This window comes from Xiphophorus hellerii, chromosome 2 (assembly GCF_003331165.1).
Source record: "Xiphophorus hellerii strain 12219 chromosome 2, Xiphophorus_hellerii-4.1, whole genome shotgun sequence".
Classification (NCBI taxonomy): domain Eukaryota; kingdom Metazoa; phylum Chordata; class Actinopteri; order Cyprinodontiformes; family Poeciliidae; genus Xiphophorus; species Xiphophorus hellerii.
In genome coordinates, this window is record NC_045673.1 from 30,529,748 (window position 1) to 30,552,181 (window position 22,434).

The 22,434-nt window shown below is 39.5% G+C and overlaps 1 protein-coding gene across 1 annotated transcript in view; it reads left to right on the plus strand.

The window, feature by feature from the left end:
* The window catches only part of carmil2 (capping protein regulator and myosin 1 linker 2), a 48,546-nt gene that overhangs the window by 22,160 nt on the left and 3,952 nt on the right, over window positions 1-22,434 (plus strand). Inside the window, 21 exon segments of the mRNA XM_032546842.1 lie at window positions 161-333; window positions 1,417-1,485; window positions 2,752-2,845; window positions 3,014-3,100; window positions 3,747-3,875; window positions 4,106-4,222; window positions 4,436-4,611; window positions 5,249-5,336; window positions 5,946-6,035; window positions 6,154-6,220; window positions 7,480-7,669; window positions 7,672-8,002; window positions 11,916-12,019; window positions 16,043-16,426; window positions 16,428-16,884; window positions 17,716-17,829; window positions 18,725-18,761; window positions 19,662-19,730; window positions 19,907-20,007; window positions 20,009-20,143; window positions 22,075-22,210. Of these exon segments, the coding sequence (XP_032402733.1) occupies window positions 161-333; window positions 1,417-1,485; window positions 2,752-2,845; window positions 3,014-3,100; window positions 3,747-3,875; window positions 4,106-4,222; window positions 4,436-4,611; window positions 5,249-5,336; window positions 5,946-6,035; window positions 6,154-6,220; window positions 7,480-7,669; window positions 7,672-8,002; window positions 11,916-12,019; window positions 16,043-16,426; window positions 16,428-16,884; window positions 17,716-17,829; window positions 18,725-18,761; window positions 19,662-19,730; window positions 19,907-20,007; window positions 20,009-20,143; window positions 22,075-22,210 (3,148 nt within the window).

The following is a 22,434-nucleotide window of genomic DNA, read 5'->3' on the forward strand; positions in this document are numbered from 1 at the left end:
CTCACCAGACTGTAGTATTTAAGATTATTGTTAATATAGATGTAATACTTAGTGGAGGCCTTTCTGAGGCCTCCACTAATGTAATGCAATGTAAAGGGTTCTAGATGATTTTTAATTCCATGTTTATTTCTTCTTACCAATGCTGTGTGAATGTCTGCAGCCCCTGCAGTCTCTCTCAGTGTCAGACTCTAAGCTGAAAACAGGGATGCACATTCTGCTCAGCGCTCTAGGGGGTCATGCTACTCTATCTGAGCTGGACATCAGTGGGAATAATATTGGAGACACTGGAGCCAAAATGCTGGCAAAAGCCCTGATGACCAACACCATGCTGAGGTACAGAAAGAAGCAGAAACACTTGATCTGATGTCGTGCTGTTTCCTGTCTCGCTGAGTACGTCAGTGTGTCACATAATGCATGTGACATGGGTCCAAACATGAGAAATGTGACCATGATGTTAAAGCTTTTATTCATTTTTTTCTGTCTTTAAGGATCAACTGACAGTCAGGAGACAAAACTTAAATGCTCTCTAAATGTCTTCTTGGTCAAACAGTTATTGGCTGAATTAATCAGAAAGTCGGTTGAACTCCTCTGAGTAGAGCCATGTCATGCATTCAGCATTCAGTCCCTGTGCTGCATATGATTTGAAATAATGTTGATATTGTATCATTTCTGCAATATTAGGATGGCATTTATACAATGTTCAAAGCAGTAGCACCACATAGTATACATGTATAACTACATGGTGTTTTTATGGTGTCCAAAGTTGTCATGGTCACACATTCATACATTGATTTGTTGCGGCCTGACCTGGCTGGTGTTTGAAAGGTGGTGGAGCATTGTTACCTAAGGCAATGAGAGCCAAGATATGCAGCAGCATGAGAGAGGGATTGTTAGCCAAGATATTGTTAGCCAAGAAATTTGTAAATCGTCAAATTTGTTTCATTTTGTAATATTATGGACTTGAAATGGGGCACTGAAAGAATTGTGGTCAAATTGTGTTTAAATAAGGTTACCCTTAGTTTTATTTTATTATAACAGTAAATGACCCAATCTAAAGAACATCTACAACATGAAGTCAACAAGTTAAAAAAATGTTTATTTAATATAACCTTCAATTTAACCAGGAGAACCAGTTCTCAACTGCAAACATGACCTAACATGTTTGTAAAGTGATCAGTTCTTCCTTGGAATCTTTCATTCATCAGGTTGCTACTGAGAAGAGATGAACTGTTTCTTCAATTGTTCTCCTAACAGTGACAACAAAAACAAACTCAAATTTATATAATTCAACAAATAAAGACAATAAAAATAGTGTGTGAGTCCTTCCTCTGGATTGTGACAAGAGCCATATTGACAACTGCTTTTTCTTTCTGGGGTCTTAAGAAGGTTGCAGCAGCTCTGTCTTTGTCCTTCTAGGTCTCTAACATGGGACAGAAACAACGTCACTGCCAGGGGTTTCCAGGATGTGGCAGATGCCTTGGAAAGGTATTGCTCTTATACACACACTTACTATGTCTTTCTATCTTCACAAAGACTTTGCATTAACTTCCATTCATCTTTCAATCATTTCTGTAGCCTAACCCTCACCCATACTCCAAGCCTAACCATTGCCAGTACATGCCTAACCCAAAACCTAACTTAAACTCAGTTCACACCTTAGTCCTAAACCTAACACCTAACTCATAAGCAGTACTTCGTCTTTGGTCCCCACAAGGAGCAGGGGCCCCACAAGTGTAGAGTGTGTTAGAATACAATGTATCAAATACAAGGCCACCCACACACACGCAAACACACACATAATAAGAGACCTGATTAGTGCAAGAGAAGGGGATGTTTCATGACTGGCTTTGTCTGAATTGTTTGGAAGTGTGTGTTATTATGATTGCTCAGTATCTAATATATTGGTGATAAACTGAATAAAATGTTATTTTCTACAGTAGTTAACTATCTTAGACGTTGATGAAACAGAGATAACCTTTGCAGCTAACTGCTAGCAGGAGCAGGCAAATGCAAAAGTGGATTTCAGTCATTTTCAGTGTTCATCTCTGGTTCTACTGTCCATCCCAGACCAACACACATTTACAGACTTCAAGAAATACAAGCTCATCAATTGGGGGTGGCATTTGCCATTAGCAATATAAAGTATGAAGGTGGAACATTCATAAAAAACAAATTCTGAGATCATTTTTGTCATTTTTATTTTGGGTGTACAGACACAAAACAGACATTTTTAATCAGCCTCTCTGCGCCCCTCAGCCTCAGATCCTATTCAGATTGTGCAGTAAATAAAATGTGACATGAAAAAAGAATACATTTTACACCTGATTAGTGTATTTATGCTGGCATCTAATTAGTGTCACTTTCTTTTTCGGATAATGGGATCAGACGAAAAAAATAGAGGAGATAAATTATGCATAAAGTTTGGAACGTTCCAAAATTTACATATCAGTATTTGATAATTTAGTATTTGAGTGAAGATGAGTTTGACACCCTTGTTTTAGATGCTGAATTGCATGGTAAATCTTCATTAAATCTAAAAATAACCCACAGGGAAACTTTTGGCATTAAGACTTAACAGGGTTAATAATTTCAGTAATCTCTAAGTGGGAAAAATTACTTTTTAGGAATGTATTTGTAAACCTTTACCTCACATTTCTGAATAGACTAGGTTTCTGTACAGGCATGTGTAATAAACAACTTTTTGTATTCAGTCGTAAATGCATGTTGATGGAGGTTTTCTGTGTTTTGTAGGAACCTTACTCTACAGAAGATGTCTCCCCCCTTGGCTGATATCACACAGAGTTACCGCAGCAACCCAGAGCAAACAAAAGAAGCCCTGAACAAGGTTGTTTATTCATTTAAGTGTGTTTGCATGTGAGTGCATAAAAATATATAATTGAATAAGGATGGAATACAGGAAATGAACTGGCTCTGTTTTTCAGTGTTGTAGGATTTATTCTGGAAATGAAGGATAAAGTTGTGGTTTTCATGTTAATCCATTTTGTGTGTCCAGATTCAGCAGTGTCTGTCCAGAAACAACATGACACATCCTGGCAGTTTGGAGCGACAGCAGGTGTTCAGGAGTCAACAGTCTGAGAAGGTATGAAACAGATAACCATGGCTGCGCTTACAGCTGAATTTACTATATAACTAGAACACTGCATTAGGTCCTACCCACACACACTGATTGTTTTTAGAACTAAAACATTTTTCTCAACAACAAAAATGTATGTGCACATGGTGTCTTGGATTCTAATCAAAAATGCTTTATTACCTTCTCTTTCTCAGGAGGAGGCAAAAATAAAGAGATTAGGAATGTTCTACTTCTCATTTTCAGCACAGCATGAATGTTTCTGAACAGAGACTGATTAAATGGACAAATAAAACCTGATTATACTGAGTAAACAAATCTATGAAGATCTGAGGGGTTCTCACTTGAAAAGCAAGTTGGCCTAAGCCCATTTAGAGCTTTATAAACCAGCAGCAGAATTGCCATATAACTCTGTGGGGGGCTGCGGCAGCAAGACGTGACAGTGTGAGCGATTCTTTTTTCATTAGACTTCTTTAGCTTAAAGTCAGTTCCAGTCACTGGAAATAGTCAGGAAAAAGCAAGACACATTTGGAATAATTCTTTTAAAATGATTTGACTTTGATGCAGTTCTGTCAGTTCAGCTCAGCTCAGGCCAGGCTCCCCAGTTTTCATCTGTATGTTTTTCTCCATTATTCCCTTTTGTCCTTAAATTCAGATGATCCAAGGTATGTGTCGACAGCTGGAAGACACCCTGCAGCGTGTAAGCCACTGTAATACCCAGGCGGTCCAGAATGATATCATGGCTGCCCATGAAGTGCTCCAAAATGCCAGAGAATCTCTGAAGGTAAACGTTTCAGTTTCTTTTTTTGAAAAATTAGAAATTATGTCACTGTATCAAGTAATTTCACACAGTCTCTGTGTATTATAAGCTGATATTTTATCGTAACTTGCAAATATTAGGCCGGTGCAAACAATTTTAAAATATTCTGTATGGAGAATAATCAAGTTTCAACTTTTTGTCAGTTAGTCATTCTCACTTTTGCTTTCTTGTCTTTCGGGGTTTTTCACATGCAGCTGCTTCCATCTCTGTGTGATGAGAGCAGGAAGTGTTCATCTGATGGAGACTGGGTGATGGATATCTTGTCTGATGCTGCCTCAGTACTAACTCAGGAAATCAAAAAGGACTTTCAGGTACACATATATTAAATTATTTGATAGTCACAGATTTGATATGTATTGACTAGTTTTGTAAAATTTGGTTTATTAAAGTGCTGGACTTAGAACATGTTTTTTAGCACAGTGACTCATCAAAGATACATTATAGGTTTAATTGTGAGAGAGGTCTTTGTGCTTCCTGTCATACTCTGGACTCTTGATCTAAACTTATGGTCTTGATTGCTTTAGGAGCTGGGTCAAGACCTGACGGGATATGCAAAAACAGTGTGTCCAAGGGTGGTGCAGCGCTCCAGTGTCTGCAAGAGTCTAGAAGAGTGTATGTCTAAAAGAAGCAAGCAGGCGGAAATATTCCTAAGAAGCACCCTGGTGGAAACCGCAGGGCAAATCATCAGCACCAGATTGAGGTAAAAACCGTTTCATGAAACAAGGGCACTTTGTTTTTGAACTAAGCTCATGTGCACGTTACTTAAATGTGTATTTTTTATTTTTATTTTTTTTGTCATTTTCATAATAGTTCACTAGCTTTAATTTCCCACTTGTGGGACCAATAAAGGATTATCTTATCTTGTCTGGTCTTGTCTTGTCTAGCATATAGTCAGTTATTTCATTCTAAGTTATCTATACTTTGTAAACATTTGCACATACTTTATACTGTTGAAGTCACAGTGAACCTAACCAGCTACAGCTTCTAAACCTGCCACTAGTAGGACTTTTCCATCGAAAGAACTCTAGTTCTTAAACTGATTCAGTTCAGGCCTTCAAACTTCACTGTTCTGTTGAACAACAATCATCGCCTCCTTTTTTGGGAGCCACGCATTCTCTGTTAACAGGGTTTGTTACACTGAGCATTAGGGAAAAAAAGTAGTAAGATGGCTGAACTGGCTGAGCTGTGCACATTACTTATTTGTTTACATTGCTTTCATTCTTCCTGTACATATCAGAAAGACTGCTATCATAAACCAAAAGAGAAGCTATTACCTTTGTACAGTGGTGCTCTTAGCAGGTGATAGTGAAGAACTTCTCTGTTTTGTATCTTTCCAGTGATTTGAGACAAACATTGGGTGTGACTCTGGTGGAAAGCATGGTAGAACAGATTCTACAAGATCTGACTGAAGCACAGGACAAGATGGTAACTCTGACTGGTTTTGCACTAAACATTATGTTTGAAACTAAGATTGTCTAATTTAGTACAGCGGACACAATTTAACCCCTGAGAAACAACCACTAACTCTCCACTGAGAATAAAACTACAAATGTGCAAATATGGATCTTTCAGCTGATAAGCTGTTACTGGTCAAAACAAAGCATTCTTAACAAGCAACTAAACATTCTCATTTTGTTAAACATGAGAATTGTTTTGCATACAATACTGAAATTGTTGCAGTTCTTAAACTTTCAGATCCTGTGCAACAAAAATCCCCAAATAATCAGGAAAACGTGGCCATTACCCTGTATTCTGCATTTCTAAAGCCGTAGCAAGTAACAGCTATCAAAACGTCATCAGGAAAACCTGAGTAGAAGTCTGTTTGCTTTAGATTTAACTCTGTTGCAGTAGACATGACTCGAGTGACTGAGAATATGCAGAGGCATAAAACCATTAGCAGTTATTTACCTCCTTCAGTTTATTGGATGATGAACACGATTATATATGCAGCATTGTGTTGATCTGGACTAAAAATTCCTGCTGTGTGTGAATATTCAGTTGTAAACATTGACATTTCTCTCACTTAATGTTTAGGACTCCATAATAAGTGAAAATCCTTCCAGTGCGCAAAGAATCAATGTCCCAGAGCTTCGGCTGACTGACAGTGATTTTCCAACTGATGATGTAAGAGACACACTGCTAGTTCTTCCTCATATTTATTGTGCTGTTTAGAAAACATGAACACATATTTATGAGGTGAAGTTTTAACTTTGTTCCATGTTATTTTCCTCTACATCTACAGTACAGTCCAGCATTCTGGAGAAGCAGTTTGCTTTCTAAGAGCCTAAGGCCTGCTGCTTCAATCAAAAGTAAGACAAAACAACTATTAGCAACATCTGACATGGGAAGAGTGAGAACCAACAGCTCACTGAGACATTCCCATTCCCAGATAATAATTGGTCACTTTGAAATGTTCCATATTTGCGGCCTGATGACTTTTGCCCCATGTCTTCTCCCTCTTTCATTACCCACTTTCCTGTCTGACAACTGCTAAGTAAACTCCACTAGAGCTGCCAAAACCAATAACAAAATGATGATGTTCTGAACTCTACCTCAGAACATCACCATCAGTGTTTTCATGTGTCAGTCCTATATGGGCCACAATTGAAATAGAAATGCATTTGCAAAGAAATGCACCAGTGGGATGAGCAGCAGGCCTTAGTATGACTAAATCCCATGAGTACCTTGGTAAATCCTCTATGCAAGTGTAATATGATGAAATGTTTTATTCATTAATGAAATTTTAAGTCAACTAACCAGTTCAAACTGTTGTCCTGCCAAATTCATCATGATAGTGTGTGTTACCAGGATAGTTTGTGGTCCCCAGCTGATTTCTTCATGTATTTTGTGCCATGTGTAGCCAATCTCTGGCTTACACTAAGCTTTGTCTGACTAATTGGAGCATGGCTTGCTTACTTACTTTCATACCACTGACTTTCAGCTGTGGAGAGAAAAGAGAGACTAGAAAATGGAGGAGGGAGTGTTGAAAGGAAGTGAAGGAAACGCGGGCAGATTTTGGACACAGCTCTCAGTTCCCACTTCTGTTTTGTGAAAGCCTCATTACTGTAAAAGTTAAAGTAATACTCATTTTTATATGGATTTTATTAATAATCTCCTGGTTTGACTGATTTAGATATTTAATTAAGTGTTATTCAATTTAGACATTTTGTTTTTGACACAGTGAAAGTAAAGGATTGATAGTCTTGGAGCCTGCTATGTTATCTATTGGCTCTATGCTAAAAGTGTGTTGCTCTCTTTAGTACAGTATTACCACAACATCCATCTGCTGCTCTGTTTACTCCCTTTCTGTTCTCAGCTCCCCACACTCATCCTCCCACCCCCTTTATCTCCATGCTAACCCCTCCTCCACCTTTTTCTGTTTTTCTTGCTGCACTGTTCTCCACATTCCCTCTGTATGCAGCTTTTTCAGGTTGAAATATACAGTATATGTAGGATATCAAATGCTTAGGCTTAGGCTAATGCTAAGGTGCCAGTCTTTCCTTCTTTCCTTTTTTCCTACATCCATTCCTCTGTGTGCCTCTCCTCAGTGATGTTGCTTTATTTTCAGGTCTCTTGGATGCAGATTGTGATCAACACACCAGGGAGAAAAGAACGGAGAGAGAGAGGGGAGGAGCTTCCAGAGAGGATGATGGAGGAAGGAAGGTGTGCGCTCCCACAGTTGCCACTCTCAACCTCAAGTCCCTCCCTTTCCCCTTCTACTTCCCTTGTCCCCCTCCCCCCAACTACAGAGAAGGAGGAGGTTGATGGAGGGGGAGGTGGCATCAGTGGATGCTGCAGAAGCAGTATCAGGAGATAGTGGAGCATCGCTCAGCCCTCCTCCCAGCCGCCCCCCTATCTACTCCATCCCTTATAAAGCTCCAAAACAGGAGGCAGCTGGTGGTGGAGGCCTAAACGGACGACAGGCTCGCTTCCCTGGTTGCAGCCCCAGCACAGGCCCCCACCCTGGCTCTGGATTCTCTGTTTCTCCCATGGAGCCTCTACCAAGTCAGGGACAGACTCTAAGGCACTACACTGCCGCCCGACCACGGCCACGGCGCACACACACGCAACCCCCCTCCTCAAGGCCTCAGGTGAGATCACAGGCATCCACACATCAAAAACACGCAAATTAGCACATACAGCAGCATGATTCTATCTATCTATCTATCTATCTATCTATCTATCTATCTATCTATCTATCTATCTATCTATCTATCTATCTATCTATCTATCTATCTATCTATCTATCTATCTATCTATCTATCCTACCTATCTATCTATCTATCTACCTACCTACCTACCTACCTACTGTATGTATGATCGTGTGTGTAGGTGTTTGCCTGTACTAAGATTCTCATATGTTCCAACTGTTCTCAAAGCTGGAGGTTCAACCACTCTTGCTCAATTTCTCTCTTGAAAAAGCAATTTTATTTCAATTATTCATGTTTTCATATTACTGGAAGTCTGTGTGTCTGCACTGCCCAACAAGCCATGTCTGTACACCCATATACAGCTCTGGAAAAATTAAGAAATCACTTAAAATTATTGGTTTCTCTGATTTTACTTCTTATAGGTATTTGTTTGAGGAAAATGAAAAATGGTCAAAATAACAACAAAAAAAAGCAGTGCTTTCAGACCTCAAATAACGCAAAGAAAATAAGTTAATATTCATTTAGAAACAACAATTCTATTGCAATGCACTGGTGCTGAACCTTTAGTGATTTATAAACTAACAAAAAATGTCTAAAGTCTATTTTCTGCTGGCACCTACACAGTGCCAGTAGAAGGACTTCAGAAATGCCTGGTCTAAGTGAGAATGTGATCAGTGTTCTGGATCAGCTGCAACTGTCTGATCGGCTTTTTAGGCAGACCTGTGAAGACACCGTTATCAATGTGACAAAAGATACGTTTCACTAGAATAGATCTTGATGGAACATTACTCCTTTAAACCTCAAAATATTTTTCATATGATCGAAGGCAGACTTCCTAATTGTCTTTATGTGTCTCTGAAGGTTCAGGTCAGAGTCCATTGCTACACCCAGATTTCGGGCCTGATTGCCAGTTTGTAGCTGTAATAACAAAAGCTGTATGCTGATTCTAGATCATTCTGCTTTTGGTTCAAAGATAACTTCAGTTTGGTTTCTGTTCAGCTGGAAAAAGTTATCGCACATACAAGCACTGATTTGTTCTAAGTATTTGTTCAATGCCTGGATGGATCTCCTGTCCTGATGACATCGAAATGTAGAGCTGTATTTCATCTGCAAAGTTATGGAAGTTAATTTTATTACCTGTGATAGCCTGAGCTAGCGAGAGCATGTTGATATTAAATAGGAGGTATCCTACCATTGAACCTTGGGGTACTCCAAATGTGACTTCTCTCTTCACCGATGAGAAATTACCTACTGAAATCCTTTTCTTGAGTACCAGGACCAGAAAGTCCAACCCAGCTCTACAGTTGCTTTAATAATGTTATAGTCAACAATGTCAAAAGCTACACTAAGGTCCAACAGAACCAACACTGTGGTGCTTCCACAGTCTGTATTTATGTGAATGTTATTGAACGCTTTGAGGGCAGTCTCAGCACTGTAGTAATCACAGAAACCTGACTGGAAGATGTCAAAGCAGGTTGTCGATTATTAAGAAACTATTTACCTGTTGAACAGCTTTTTCAGTAATTTTTCTGGGAGGGAGGTTGGAGATCGGCCTGTAGTTCTGCAGTAGTGATTTGTCCAGATTGTTCTTTTTTATCAATGGTTTGATAACTGCTGTTTTTAAAGCCTGGGGGAAACACACCTGATGAGAGGGATGAGTTTAATATTGGAATCAGATCAGATGCTATGACCACCACCTATGGGAGGGGCCAAAGAGGTCGAGTGTAGTGTGGGATGGGTCGTAGCCGAGGGCAGGAACCTTGGCAATCCTGATCCTTGGCTACAGAAGCTCTGACTCTTGGGACGTGGAATGCCACCTCTCTGGTGGGGAAAGATCCTGAGTTGGTGAGTGAGGTTGAGAGGTACAAGCTAGAAATAGTCGGTCTCACTTCAATGCATGGCTCTAATTCTGGAACCAGTCTTCTTGAGAGGGGTTGGACACTCTTTCACTCTGGATTTGCGTCTGGTGAGAGGCACCAAGCAGGAGTGGGAAGCAGCTGATGGGTACTGGCAGTCCAAACAGCATGCGACTTGGGTGGTTGCTGAGGTGAAAACTCGCGCATGGGAGGAGTTCGGAGAGGCCATGGAGAAGGACTTCCGCATGACTTAGGGCAACTCTGGTCCACCATCCGACGTCTCAGGAGGGGGAAGCAGTAGATCACCAACACTGTTTATAGTGAGGATGGTGTGCTGCTGACCTTTACTTGGGACGTTGTGGGCAGAATACTTCCAAGACCTCCGCAATCCCGCCAACATGCCTTCCATTGAGGAAGCGGAGCCTGGGGACTCTGGATGGAGTTCTCCTATCTCTGGTGATGAGGTCACTGAGGTGTTTAAAGAGCTCCTCGGTGGCAAGGTATGGGGTGCCCTTAGTCACCAATTCTGTTCATTACTTTTATGGATAGAATTTCTAGGCTAAGCCAAGGAGTTGAGGGGATTGGTTTTGGTGGCCTTAGGATTGCAGTCTCTGCTTTTTGCTGATGATGTGGTCCTACTAGCTTCATCAGGTCGTGATCTACAGCTCTCACTAGAGCAGTTCGCAGCCGAGTGTGAAACGGCCGGGATGAGGATCAGTGCCTCCAAATCCGAGGCCATGGTCTTGAGCTGGAAACGGGTAGAGTGCCTTCTCCAGATCAGGGAGGATGTCCTGTCCAAAGAGGAGGAGTTTCAGTATCTCAAGATCTTGTTCAGGAATGAGGGAAAATGGAGCGGGAGAATGACAGGTGAATTGGCACAGAGTCTGCAGTGAACTGGTCACTGTACCGGTCTGTCATTTAAAGGAGACAGCTGAGTCAAAGAGCGCAAGCTCTTGATTTACCGGTCGATCTATGTTCCTACCCTCATCTATGGTCATGAGCTTTGGGTCATGACCAAAAGAATGAGGTCATGGATACAAGCTACCAAAATGACTTTTCTCTGTAGGGTGTCTGGGATCTCCCTTAGAGATAGGGTGAGAAGCTCAGTCATCACTTGCATTTCTCAGAGTTGTTAATATAGATAATAAATATTCTTAAATTTATATATGGATATCTCAAAGGTTATCAAATTTATTCATGGGATTATATGTGTGAGAGACAATGAAATGAAGAGCTGCAGTGGTGTGACCAAAATGCATGTTGGCAGGAGGCACAGAGAGACAGGTGGCTGTCAGACAGGAGGCATGAAACAAAACAGAAGCAAAGTCATTTCATTAGACAATAAAGAAAAATGTAAATACCCCCAAATCTTAGAATAATATCTTTGTGAACCTGAAAACATGACATATATTAGCATTTGTGATCATTCAGACACTAGTATATATTTTAGTTTCTTATTTTACTTGAGTGTTTTCAGTGGCCTGTGGTGGCGACATCACAGAGCTCTACAACACCCACAGTTAAAGCACAGGTGTTACTCTTGGCTACTGCCTAGTAAGTGAGAATTGGCGTATTTCAAATAAATTGCTACAGAAATCTTTACTGCATTATACTGCCCTACAAAGTTGGGAATGCATGAAAAGCAAATTAATTGTGTTAAAGTAAAAAAAAATGTTGTGCTCACTGATCAAGCTAAGTCCTGATAGAAATACAAAGCAGTAAGAATGTATTTCTCTGTATCTTATGCATTCAAACACTAAGGGCATGTTTAGCAATAAGTGTGGCTAAGTGTATCAATGACATATTTAGAAATAAACACTCAGAAATGCAAGTAGGCGGTTTATTACCACAAACTACGTATATAATGGCAATCACATCAGACATTGTGACTGGAACTGAATGCTAGGAGGTCGATCACTGCTTTAATTTTCAGAATGGTACTTTAATACTGATGACACAGATTTTTATCCCTCTTTATTTGATTTTTTTCTTCACAGGAACCAGTGTCCGAGGAAAAGAAGGAAGATAATGAGGCAATGGGCAGAGTGGATGAGGGAGTAGAAGAGTTCTTCACCAAGAAAATCATTCCTGACTATGCATTGTGAGTTATTATAAAACAGTAGAAAACACACAATGTTACTATATCAGTTAAAGCAACAGTGTGTTACAAAAGAAATGTTAAATTCTAAAACAAGTTACATAACAAGAAGAAAACCCATGAAAGCCAGACAGAAGTTTACCTACACTGTGAAAAGTCTATTTGGGCTAGGGTTATGGACTTATATTTATTAATATCACTTAATTCTTTTGGTTTAGTGATGACAACTTAGTTTTTTTGTGTTGAATTAACACATTTTTAACTTAAAGGAACTTTTTACTTTGACTTTCTTGAAACAATTAAATTCAATGCCACATTCGTATCCTATGTCTGACGTCATGACTTGAGCTTAACTCGGGACAGATCCTGTACTGACCGTGTTGCTGTGGTGGTGCAGGGGTGCTTATGTGCTCAACTCACATAAGCAGACCTTAGTCCTCGACGCGGCTGTCACACGTTCGATTCCTGACCTGATGACCTTTGCCATATGTCTTACCCCTCTTTCATTATCCCACTTTCCTGTCTAACTACTATCAAATGAAGGCCGCCTGAGCCAAAAAAGAATCCTTCAATAGTTACTTCCTTATTTTAAGTAAACTAAATGATTTGAGTAAGACTGATTTAAACTTGTCAAGTTAAAACTACTTAATACATTAGGTTGGATAAACTTAATTTAATTAATTAAATCTCTTTTTTGCCCATTTTTCCTGAGGAAAAAGAGTTGCCTCATAATTATACACACATTGATATAGAGTGTTGATTTCTGTAGGCCCCACTCTCCCTCATTAAACACATACACATCAGCTAATATGTTTATATCCAGTAAGTTTTCAAGTTTATACAGCTTGGAATTAGAAAATATGCAAAAAAATTATGAAAAGGTCAAAACTACAACTTGCGCAGTAATTATGTATGCAGTGTATAAGAGACTGGTAGATGCTTATTTTAAGCAAAAAGGGGAAAGACGAGATATTTAGAGTGCAGGGTGTCCTAACTTCTCAGTTTAGAGAGACACATTTTTGTAGTAATCTTTTTTTAGTGAGTAATACAATATTTGTTTTAATGTGTACCTGTAATTAATCACTTTCTTCTTCAGAGATAAATAAAAGAACAGACATTGATTTATGATTTTTTTAAAGACCTGAACATTTAATGGGTGTCTCCTATTTTTGACATGTATTATACCACATCTTATTACTTTGAAACTATTAATCATGGTGGGTGACTGAGTTGAGAAACAGTGATATAGCTCTAAACAGAAAAGTTTGGACACACAGTTGTGTCCAAACTTTTGGTCTGTACTGTATGAGAAATGTTTACTTTCCAATCTTTTCCTATTACTAACTGCTTGCTCAGCCTTTTAGCACATGAGCTAACTATCTGAATTGTTTTCAGTTTAAGCATTCAGATGCATTTTAGAACTAATGAGCCTCTTTTGTTTAAAACTCAATTGCTTTTATTTACAATATCAAACTTTATGTGTTTGAATGATTGCATTTTAAAAGCAACTCTGTAGAATTCCTTTATTAACATTGTATAAGAAAGCACAATGACATATTTATATTTACAACAATAATGCATACAAGCAATGCTTCTCTATGTTCAGGTACTTTCCAACTCTGAAACTCTGCATTAAACACAAAAGAGGGGCGTTTTATTTCAGGAGTGCAGTTTATTGCAGAGTTTTTGCTGTGACATGAAATACTGTGTTTTGATAACTTTGTGGCTTTACTTACCATTTTGGTTTCATTCTAGAACACTATGTAGAAACAAGGCTGCATTTTTATTTCATGCTCATAGGTTTATTAGCCTCTTTGGACAAACTTTTGCCCAGACTCAAATTAACTTACACCAGAACTGTCTCCTATTGAGGGCTTTAAACCCATTTTGCCACCAGGGGCAAAGGTTGTTTGGCATGGGCAGTTGGAGAGTCTAAGTGCATCTGCACTGGCCAAGACTTTTGACAAAGTTGCAAGAAAGACAACAAAGAATGTACTTCTCTACAACAAAAACATAGAGGCCAGACTGCAGCACTGCAGGAAAGATGGACAGCAGAAGGCTGGTGCAAACTTATTTTCTCTAATGAAATATTCTGTGGTTGTTAAGAATATGAGGAATTTTTTTTACCTGGAGAAGAAAATTTGGATACTATTAGTTCCAACAACAGTGAATACAACCAATGTGGGGGATTGCTTTTCATTCAGGTTGTTGGCTTCCTCTGCCCTAAATGAAGAGTGAGACCAAAATCTCTAATTTTTCATAACAATCCAGGACCATTTTTTTAAATTATCTATATATGACTATACAGTTTGTTGCAAGTCAAAACTAATGGCAACGTAGTTAAAAGATTAGAAGAATGCTCTATTGAGAACCTTAAGTTGGTTTCTCAAAAGGAAAATGGGGAAACATAATTTCAGAAACAGAGATAAAATCTAAGCATCAGTAAGACAAGAATGGGTCACCATCAGTTAAGATTTACTTCAGAAGTTGATAACCTGCAAGTCAGAGAAAACAAGTCAATGCTGTAAATACTCTTCACTTGAATCTGTTTATTGATAAAACCTCAAAAACTTGCAGGTTTTTGAAGTTTTATTAAACAATTTAGTTCAATTTGTTCTTATAAAACAAATTGAACTAAATTGTTCTTTAGTTCAATGTGGGTCAAAAGTTGTTGCAACCACCCTAAATTCAATGTATATGTGACTTTGACTTTGAAGGCAGATATAAAGGAGTCATACTCATTATTCAGTATAACATATATCAGACTGATCTGTAGTTTTTATGTGTGAATGCAATCAATTAGTTGATCATTTCTAGTTGATGCTCCAACTGTGTTAGTGATGTTTGCATGGTTCATTCCAAAATGGCTAAGCAAGTTCCTCAGTGGGACATTCAGGGTTTCTGAATGTGGATATTACTGTCATGACCAGGAAGGATGTTTAAGGTGACAGGTGGCTGCTTGTTGATTAGCTCCCCTTCTGTTGATCTGAATGTCTTCCATTGTCCTCCTGTCATCCCCTAACCCTAACCCCTGGTCACTACCCTCTAATCTCCTCTCAGAGGATTTTGTCATTGATTTCAGTCATTGATCACATTTGATGTTTGTGATGTGAATGTCCCTGTGTTAAAGGATTCTAGTTTTTTAAAACTACTAAATATAGTGTCATGATTTTATGATGAAATATAGCATGGCAGTGCTGACAGCATTAATACATGAATTAAAAGCCTAGAAAAATATAACAAGTTTTAAAAAATTGGATATTGGAGATAGATGTGATATTGACAAATTCTTTCAATGAGAGAAGCATTAATCTAGTTTTTAGATAACAAACATAGAGATGCACTGATTTTCAAAAACAGCCTAATGCGGAGGTTAGAAAGTCAAAAAGGGAAAGCAGCTGTTTTACTGTGCTCCAATCAGCCCTCCTGTACCTCCATGATGCTGAAAACAGCTAAACTGAATCTTCATCCATCAGCAACAGCCTCCACACCAAAGAGCGTTTTCTGCTTGATGTGATGGAGCTTATATATGGTGTGTTCAATGATCGGAAAAAAGCTGGATTTGTTTAATTTCCGACTGCCCAGTCATCAGTTAGTGTTGACCAACCAATTTCACAGTACATTTCTAAATGACACCTAGTCATTAGAATATCCTTATTCATGATTATACCATGGACCACATGTAGGTTCCTTCCATTAATGTGTACATGCTGTAGTCATGCACAGTTGGTTCTATTCAAGAAAGCAGGTAAATTTAAAGTCCTTACGTGTGACACTAACAACAATAAATAGTTGGTCCAAATGGCCAATCTGTTCTGTGGCTTCTAGACGTCACACACTACAAGTTTTGCTTTTTCTGGGACTAAACATCCTGATCTCTGAGAATTGATTTTGCTTTGTCTGCCATTTGCATGAGTGTTAGTTTTGTGAACCAGAGTAGAGCATGTTACTTGGTTTTGTACCAGTAGTTGTAGTACTGAGTGTCTCCTTTCTTCTGTTGCTCTTTCTGCTGTCTCCCCACTGCAGAAAAGGCCGATGGGAGGAGTCAAACCCTGCCCAAATCCTTCCCACAGTGCCAAGCTCCACCCCTTTTTCCTCTCCATCTGACATGCCTCCATCTACCACCACTCCCACCGCCTCTCCCTCTGCCACATCTACTGACACTTCCCTTCCATCCATTGATGTTCGCTCCCTTTCCTCATCTACCACCTTCCCATCCACAACCTACTCCACCACCACCACAATTCCTACAAAAAATATAAAGAAAAAGTTTGGTGATTTCTTCGCCTTCAAGAGGGCTCGAGCAGGCCGAGCTGCCAAGACAGGCAGTGGAGATGGAGGACATGGAGCTGAAGGGGTCAAGGTCAAAAGGACCTCCATTGCAGATCTCATTCGACCCCTACGGGAAGGCCAAAGACAGGGACAGAGGCAGGGAAAGAGACAACGAGAGGGAGAAGGAAAGAGAGAAGGAGTCAGAGGAGGATGCTAACATTTATAATGATGCCACTACTGCAGAAGGAACTGCCGCCCCCGGCCGCTATCTTGCCGACGTTGTGAGGGAAACAGTAACCCCCGCTGAGTCATTAAGCACAACGCAATCCAGTGAGATGACTCCTTCCTACCCCACCATCACAACAAGCCCTGAACTCACCACCACTGTACTTTCTGAACCGGAGCAAGCAGCTGTTCCTGCACCACCACACCTCAGCACCACTCCTGCATTCATTACAACACCAGCTGAGCCAGAAGCTCCATCATATGTGGAGAGGAGACTGAGGGTGACCAAAAGACTGAGAGAAAACAAGAGCCAGAGTCTCATACTGCTGACAGGAATAGAGCCAGACGACAAGGATAATACACCCAATAAGGTCAGTCTGACAATACACTAAGGTCACCAATGCCATGAATATTTATTGGAGCACAAGCATGATGATTCACATTTATAACAGATGCACAACAAAAAGCAAGAGTAATTTAAATCAATCAAAATGATTTTGAAGTGGAATTTCACCCTTTAACTAGTTGACATCAATGAATATTTTTCATGAATGTATCTGTTTTATTGCTGTGTGAAGAACCTGGCTGCAGTCTCCAGTGTATATGTGAGTCTGTTGATGTGTTCATCAACAAGATGTTTCAGTTTTGTACAATTCCACTTATCAGCAGACATGGCAGATTAAACCTGGCTTGTAAACAGTTTCATACTCATTAGGGTTGCAAGGCTCCAGAAATGCCCACTATTATTTAACAACAAAGTTAGGTAAGAACTCACTGTTTGCATCAGGGAGTCTGTGATCAACCATGTGGTCTACCAAGAGAGGTGAGCATGCACTTGGCAAGGATTAGTTAAACTTGACTTGACTTGGCTGAACTTCAGTTAGATTTACTAAAACCAAACTAGGCTTGATGATGATTGGCTTTCTTTTCATATTCTCAATTACTTAATTCTTCTCCAATGCAATACCCCTATGTTCTACTCTATACCTACACTGCAGAGCTATAGGGGATCACAATGATTTGCAGCAAATAAGAAATGCAAGAACATCTAAACATGTAGGTTTTACGCAATGAATCTACTTAAGTCAGATGGAATTACTGCTAGTTTTGAAGCACCTCTTCTGTGTGTTGCCAGTTTGGTGCATGCGATGCTTTTGTGCAATAACATTCGTATGAACACATCTGTGCTCTTCGCTTTTCAGAAACATGCATCCGATGGCGCACCTGGCTTTGAACAGAGGCTTCAGGTGATGCTGCACAGAATGGGAGTGTCCAAAACTCCACCTGCTGAAACCAAGATGTGCCAGGTAGACAGGGTAGGAGTGTGTGTCAGTGTGTGTGGACTAGGGGTGTGCCATATCATCTTGTTTAGAGTAGATTTTTTTGACACTGGTGAAAAAATTTATATTGCTATATCAAATGATGACATCCTTTAACTGAGGCTGGACTGGAAAGCAGACTACCCTAGTGCCAGGCGCTGTGGTAATTCCTCCATCCCCATTAAAACAAAGAAGAAGCTAGTCACCTGGTCATCTAACTGGATTGAAGTTTGTTGATATTTACAATAAGGGAAGGACTAGCCTGGTAAAAAAACAGCCCCCTGGTTGCTTCGTACAAATGGTCTGGGCACTTGGGTATTGCACAGGTAAGGCTGGGTAACATTTTTTCACCAGGGTCAAAAAAGCCACTAGTATTACCATAAACAAGGCGATATGGCACACCCCTAATGTGGACACAACCTCTGGCACGTTTTTGTTTTCCTTTATGCACATTTTCCCAAAACTTAATTTAGCTTAAATTAAATGGTTCTTCTGATTTCAAGGTTCCATAGTTATATGTAAGACTATAACAACTTTATTTACATGATGCTTGTGATTATTAGGCCTAAAGTTGTCATTTAAATGTTGAGAAGAGCTGTCAGTTCCACAAGTTGTAAAGAAACACTCATTACACTGTTCCTGTGATTATTTTTGACCCCTGAAGAATACCCACAGATTGCTTGATTAAAATTTCTGGTTCACATGACCTTGAAAGAATGCTCAGTTCTTTAAGCTAATTGTGCACGGCTCCTTCATCAGCTCCTGCAATTGTACAGTGAGAGAAGCAGACCTTTGTCTAATTTAGTATCTTACAGATTGCAGAGTTCTGATGAGAATGTTCTGTAGAGAAGTCCTAGTGTTAAAATGATGTTGTTTAATGTGTCTGTTACAGAGTAAAGACGAGGAGATGAGAAAAGCCACCTCTGAAGGTAAATTTACAACATCACCGGCAGATTCCATTTCTGATGGAAAATCAGACTCAGAAGATTAAAAAAAGTATTTCTACATATTTATATTTTAAGAAAAAATGTCACTTCAAAAATGTACTGTTTGCCTTTTGCATGTTTACATTAGTATTTAGATGATTTCTCTTTGGCTATGAGCTCCAGACTAAACTGCCATTCGGAGTCATTACTTGTTGAGCTACCCTTCTTTTGCTGCATTTATTACCAATGTTGGACATTTAGGCCCTGTTTACACTGAGCTGGGTTTCAGTGGAACCGTAACATTTTTTTTTTTATCGAACTGATCGGATACTCTGACTCTGGCACTTTTTTGAACCAGGTCTCTCATAGCAAAATAGTTTGGCATTTTAGATGGAGATTGTCAATGAACAGTAATTTTCCCTCAGATTCAGAATTGGGTGTCAAACTTGACTTTGACTAGGTTATTCTAACACATTACTCTGCTTTGATCTAAGCCAGTTGTCCTCTATCCTAAGGGTCCTCTATGCTCCATGATTTAGCCGTGACTGTGTGTCAGTACACCTAGTTTCATTTCCACAGTGTAAAGTTTCAGGTCGTATCCCACTACTTTCAACATGGATGAAGCTGGACAAATTTAGCACTTCAGCTTCTGTGAGAAGATAAATTGAAATAGTCTCACATACTGTTTTCATTTGTCCACCCTTTTTAATTGCTGTCTGACTGTGAATAAAATGATTTTATTTATAAGCAACATAAGCATTATACTGTATGTAGTGGCGTGTGGGCTAACACTGAATGACAGTAACTTAGAAGGTACAGATTTAGGTTAGATGAATTGTTTCTCAATGTCATGTTTAGATTACCTTGTCATATGTTGCATTGTCTTCTTTTTCTGTCCCGAAGGTGCTATCCTAAACAAACCTGAACTACCTCCCAAAGACATCAAGTCCAGAATAATGTCCACTTCATCAGGTACAAATGACAGAGTCTAATCAGTTTCATTCTGTTTGGAGCCTTTATGTTGCACTGGATAGTCACGGTAAAAATCCTGAGCAGGTTTACTGCTGTCCTTTAGCAGTCACAATGACTGCTAAACATTTATCCATTCAGTGATTCTGTATCATTTCACTTTCAACTTTTGTTTTTAGCTGAGTCCAGGCATCCTCTGAGAGTGCAAGACCCCAACCGACCAGAACCGCTTTACCCAAAGCCTTCCCTTCCTGAGTGCAGTCATGGGTCCTCTGCCCCCTAAACCTCTCTCAGCCAAACTCCCTCCACCCATCCCAGCTGCTCGCCCCTCCTCTGCTCCTGCCTTCACCAGCTCGTCAGAGCAAGTCCAACTTACAGCTCACACACATGATGGCAGGCCAATGGAAACAGAGCAGGTAACGCACCAGTCAGAACGGACAATTTATATCATTACAAAAATAGAACAAATGGAAACCTATATTCTATCAAGATTCAAGATCCTCACACATAGCATAACATTAAATACTGTTAGGGTGAATGCTAGAACAAAAGACCTGGGCTGATGAGTTAATGGGTTACCGGTGTGAGGTTAGAGAGCAGAAAACATGCTGAGGAGAGAGAGAGAGAGAGACAGAGAGGGAGAGAGGAAGTGACAATGGGGAAGGGACAGAGAGTCGGCAGAACATCACAGGACATTAGGTAATGTCATTGTCTCATTGCTGCAACATCTGAGTAGTATTTGTGTAACTATGAGTAAGGCTGGGTCAAAGTTTCACATGTTCTCTAGCCTTATTTACCAAAAGCAGCACTTCTCTATGCACCTCAAATATAAGGCAGATGCACAGTGATGTGACTGAGTTAGCATTTGTTTGATCACTTAATGAAAAGGAAATACAAGTTTGTATGGATCTTGACTGATATTGTTTTTAACAGTTATAGAAAAAAGTGTTTTTGTTGTCAAACATATTCTAAATTAGACAGAAATTGTTCATTAGCACATAGAATAGATATACAATAAATGATAAAACGGTCTGTATTGTATAGCTCTTTATCAAGTCCAGAGGACCTGGACTTGGAAGAGGAAGAGCTTCACACTACTGATAGTAGCCACAATTGCCCTGAGGCAGTCTGACCCAGGCAAGGCTACCATACACCAGTGCCACTGACAAGCAGGCAGGGTGGGTGAAGTGTCTTGCCCGACACACAATGACTGAGACAGAGGGAGGGATTGTAACCTGCTGCAACTGCCATAGGTGGTCTGGAGGTGTGGGCTGTCAATAGAGTTGAGAATGCCAAACAGCAAAACAGCTTTTGCTTCTATTACTATCATGGTTTGAGATAACATCTCCTTCACTGAAAAAAACAAGGCTTGTGATAGTTGGAGACAATATGGAATGTATTCAAGATAAGATCCTGCAACCAATGGTAATCACTCTCACTCTTTTGTACAGTAACTGAACTCTATCCTCCAAGATGTCAGAACTCTTCCCCATGGACCAGACTTTATTAGAATATGGCTGGTAGAAAGGCTGAATATAGGCCCGACCTGTGAACAACCTCTCTCATTCCTTACTGGCTGGTTAAGGAATGGGATGCCATCCCAAAGCAGTATTTGATCAAGTACCTAAGCTGGTGGCAAGGTGAGGAGTAGGTACCAAGCTGTTGTGGTTGCCTCTGGTTCATCCATGCATTTCTGAAACTTCTGTTTGCTAATTAAATAGATTGTTAAATATGACTTTCCCAATATGACTTTTTTTCATCAACCTCTACGGATTCAAACCAATTAATGTCATGAATTGGGCAGGGATTTGACTGAAATGCTGACACGAAAGTGAAAGTTTATTGTGTATAAATTTAAAAATTAGTAACACAAAATGAATGAGTGATGCAGAACTCAGGGGCTAACATGAAATTTGACAAGGAACGTGGGAAGCAGAAGAGAAGGATATATATGCAAATGGAGTAATCCTGGAATGGGAGGCAAATAGCAGAGAGAGTGGAGAGAGCGTCTGACACAAGGAAGCAGAAATGACAGGAATTAAACAACTAGAACTAACTAAAAAAAACGAACCGTTTTTCATTGTTATTACATTTTACAACTTAAAACAAGACAACAAGTTTACACGACTGGTCTCAGTGTTTTCTCAATCTTGTGAACATGTTTAAATAATAGTGACCCCCACCTGCCTGTTAGGCCTGTATTGTGTGTATTACAAGTCCCATTGAATTTTATCGATATTATTATTGATATTTTCTGAACATATTTAAATTGTTTAATTCCCCTGCAACTACTTGAAACTGTTGTCTAAATGTATTACAGTCCATTTATTTTGATCCTCATCCCTAGAATGGCAGCAGGGACGGTGTGCAGGGTGAAATCCCTCCCCTGTCTCCAAGGAAGGAACTTCATTCTTCAGCCCCAAAATCTCGCAGAGGTGACGGCGCACCAGATCGCAACGAGAAAGTACAATCTGTCACTGAGGGTATGCTTAAATACACACAGAGGATAATATAAAGTTTCAAAATATGAAAGTGTTTTTTATTTTTTTTATGGTAAACATATTACTTATGTTACTGTTCATATACTATTTTAATGCTGTGTGGATGTGAATTAATGTGTGAGCAACAGATAACCCCAATTTCCCTATGGGATTAATAAAGTTTAACCTAACCAAACTAGTCACATTAAATTTTGAAACAATTCAAG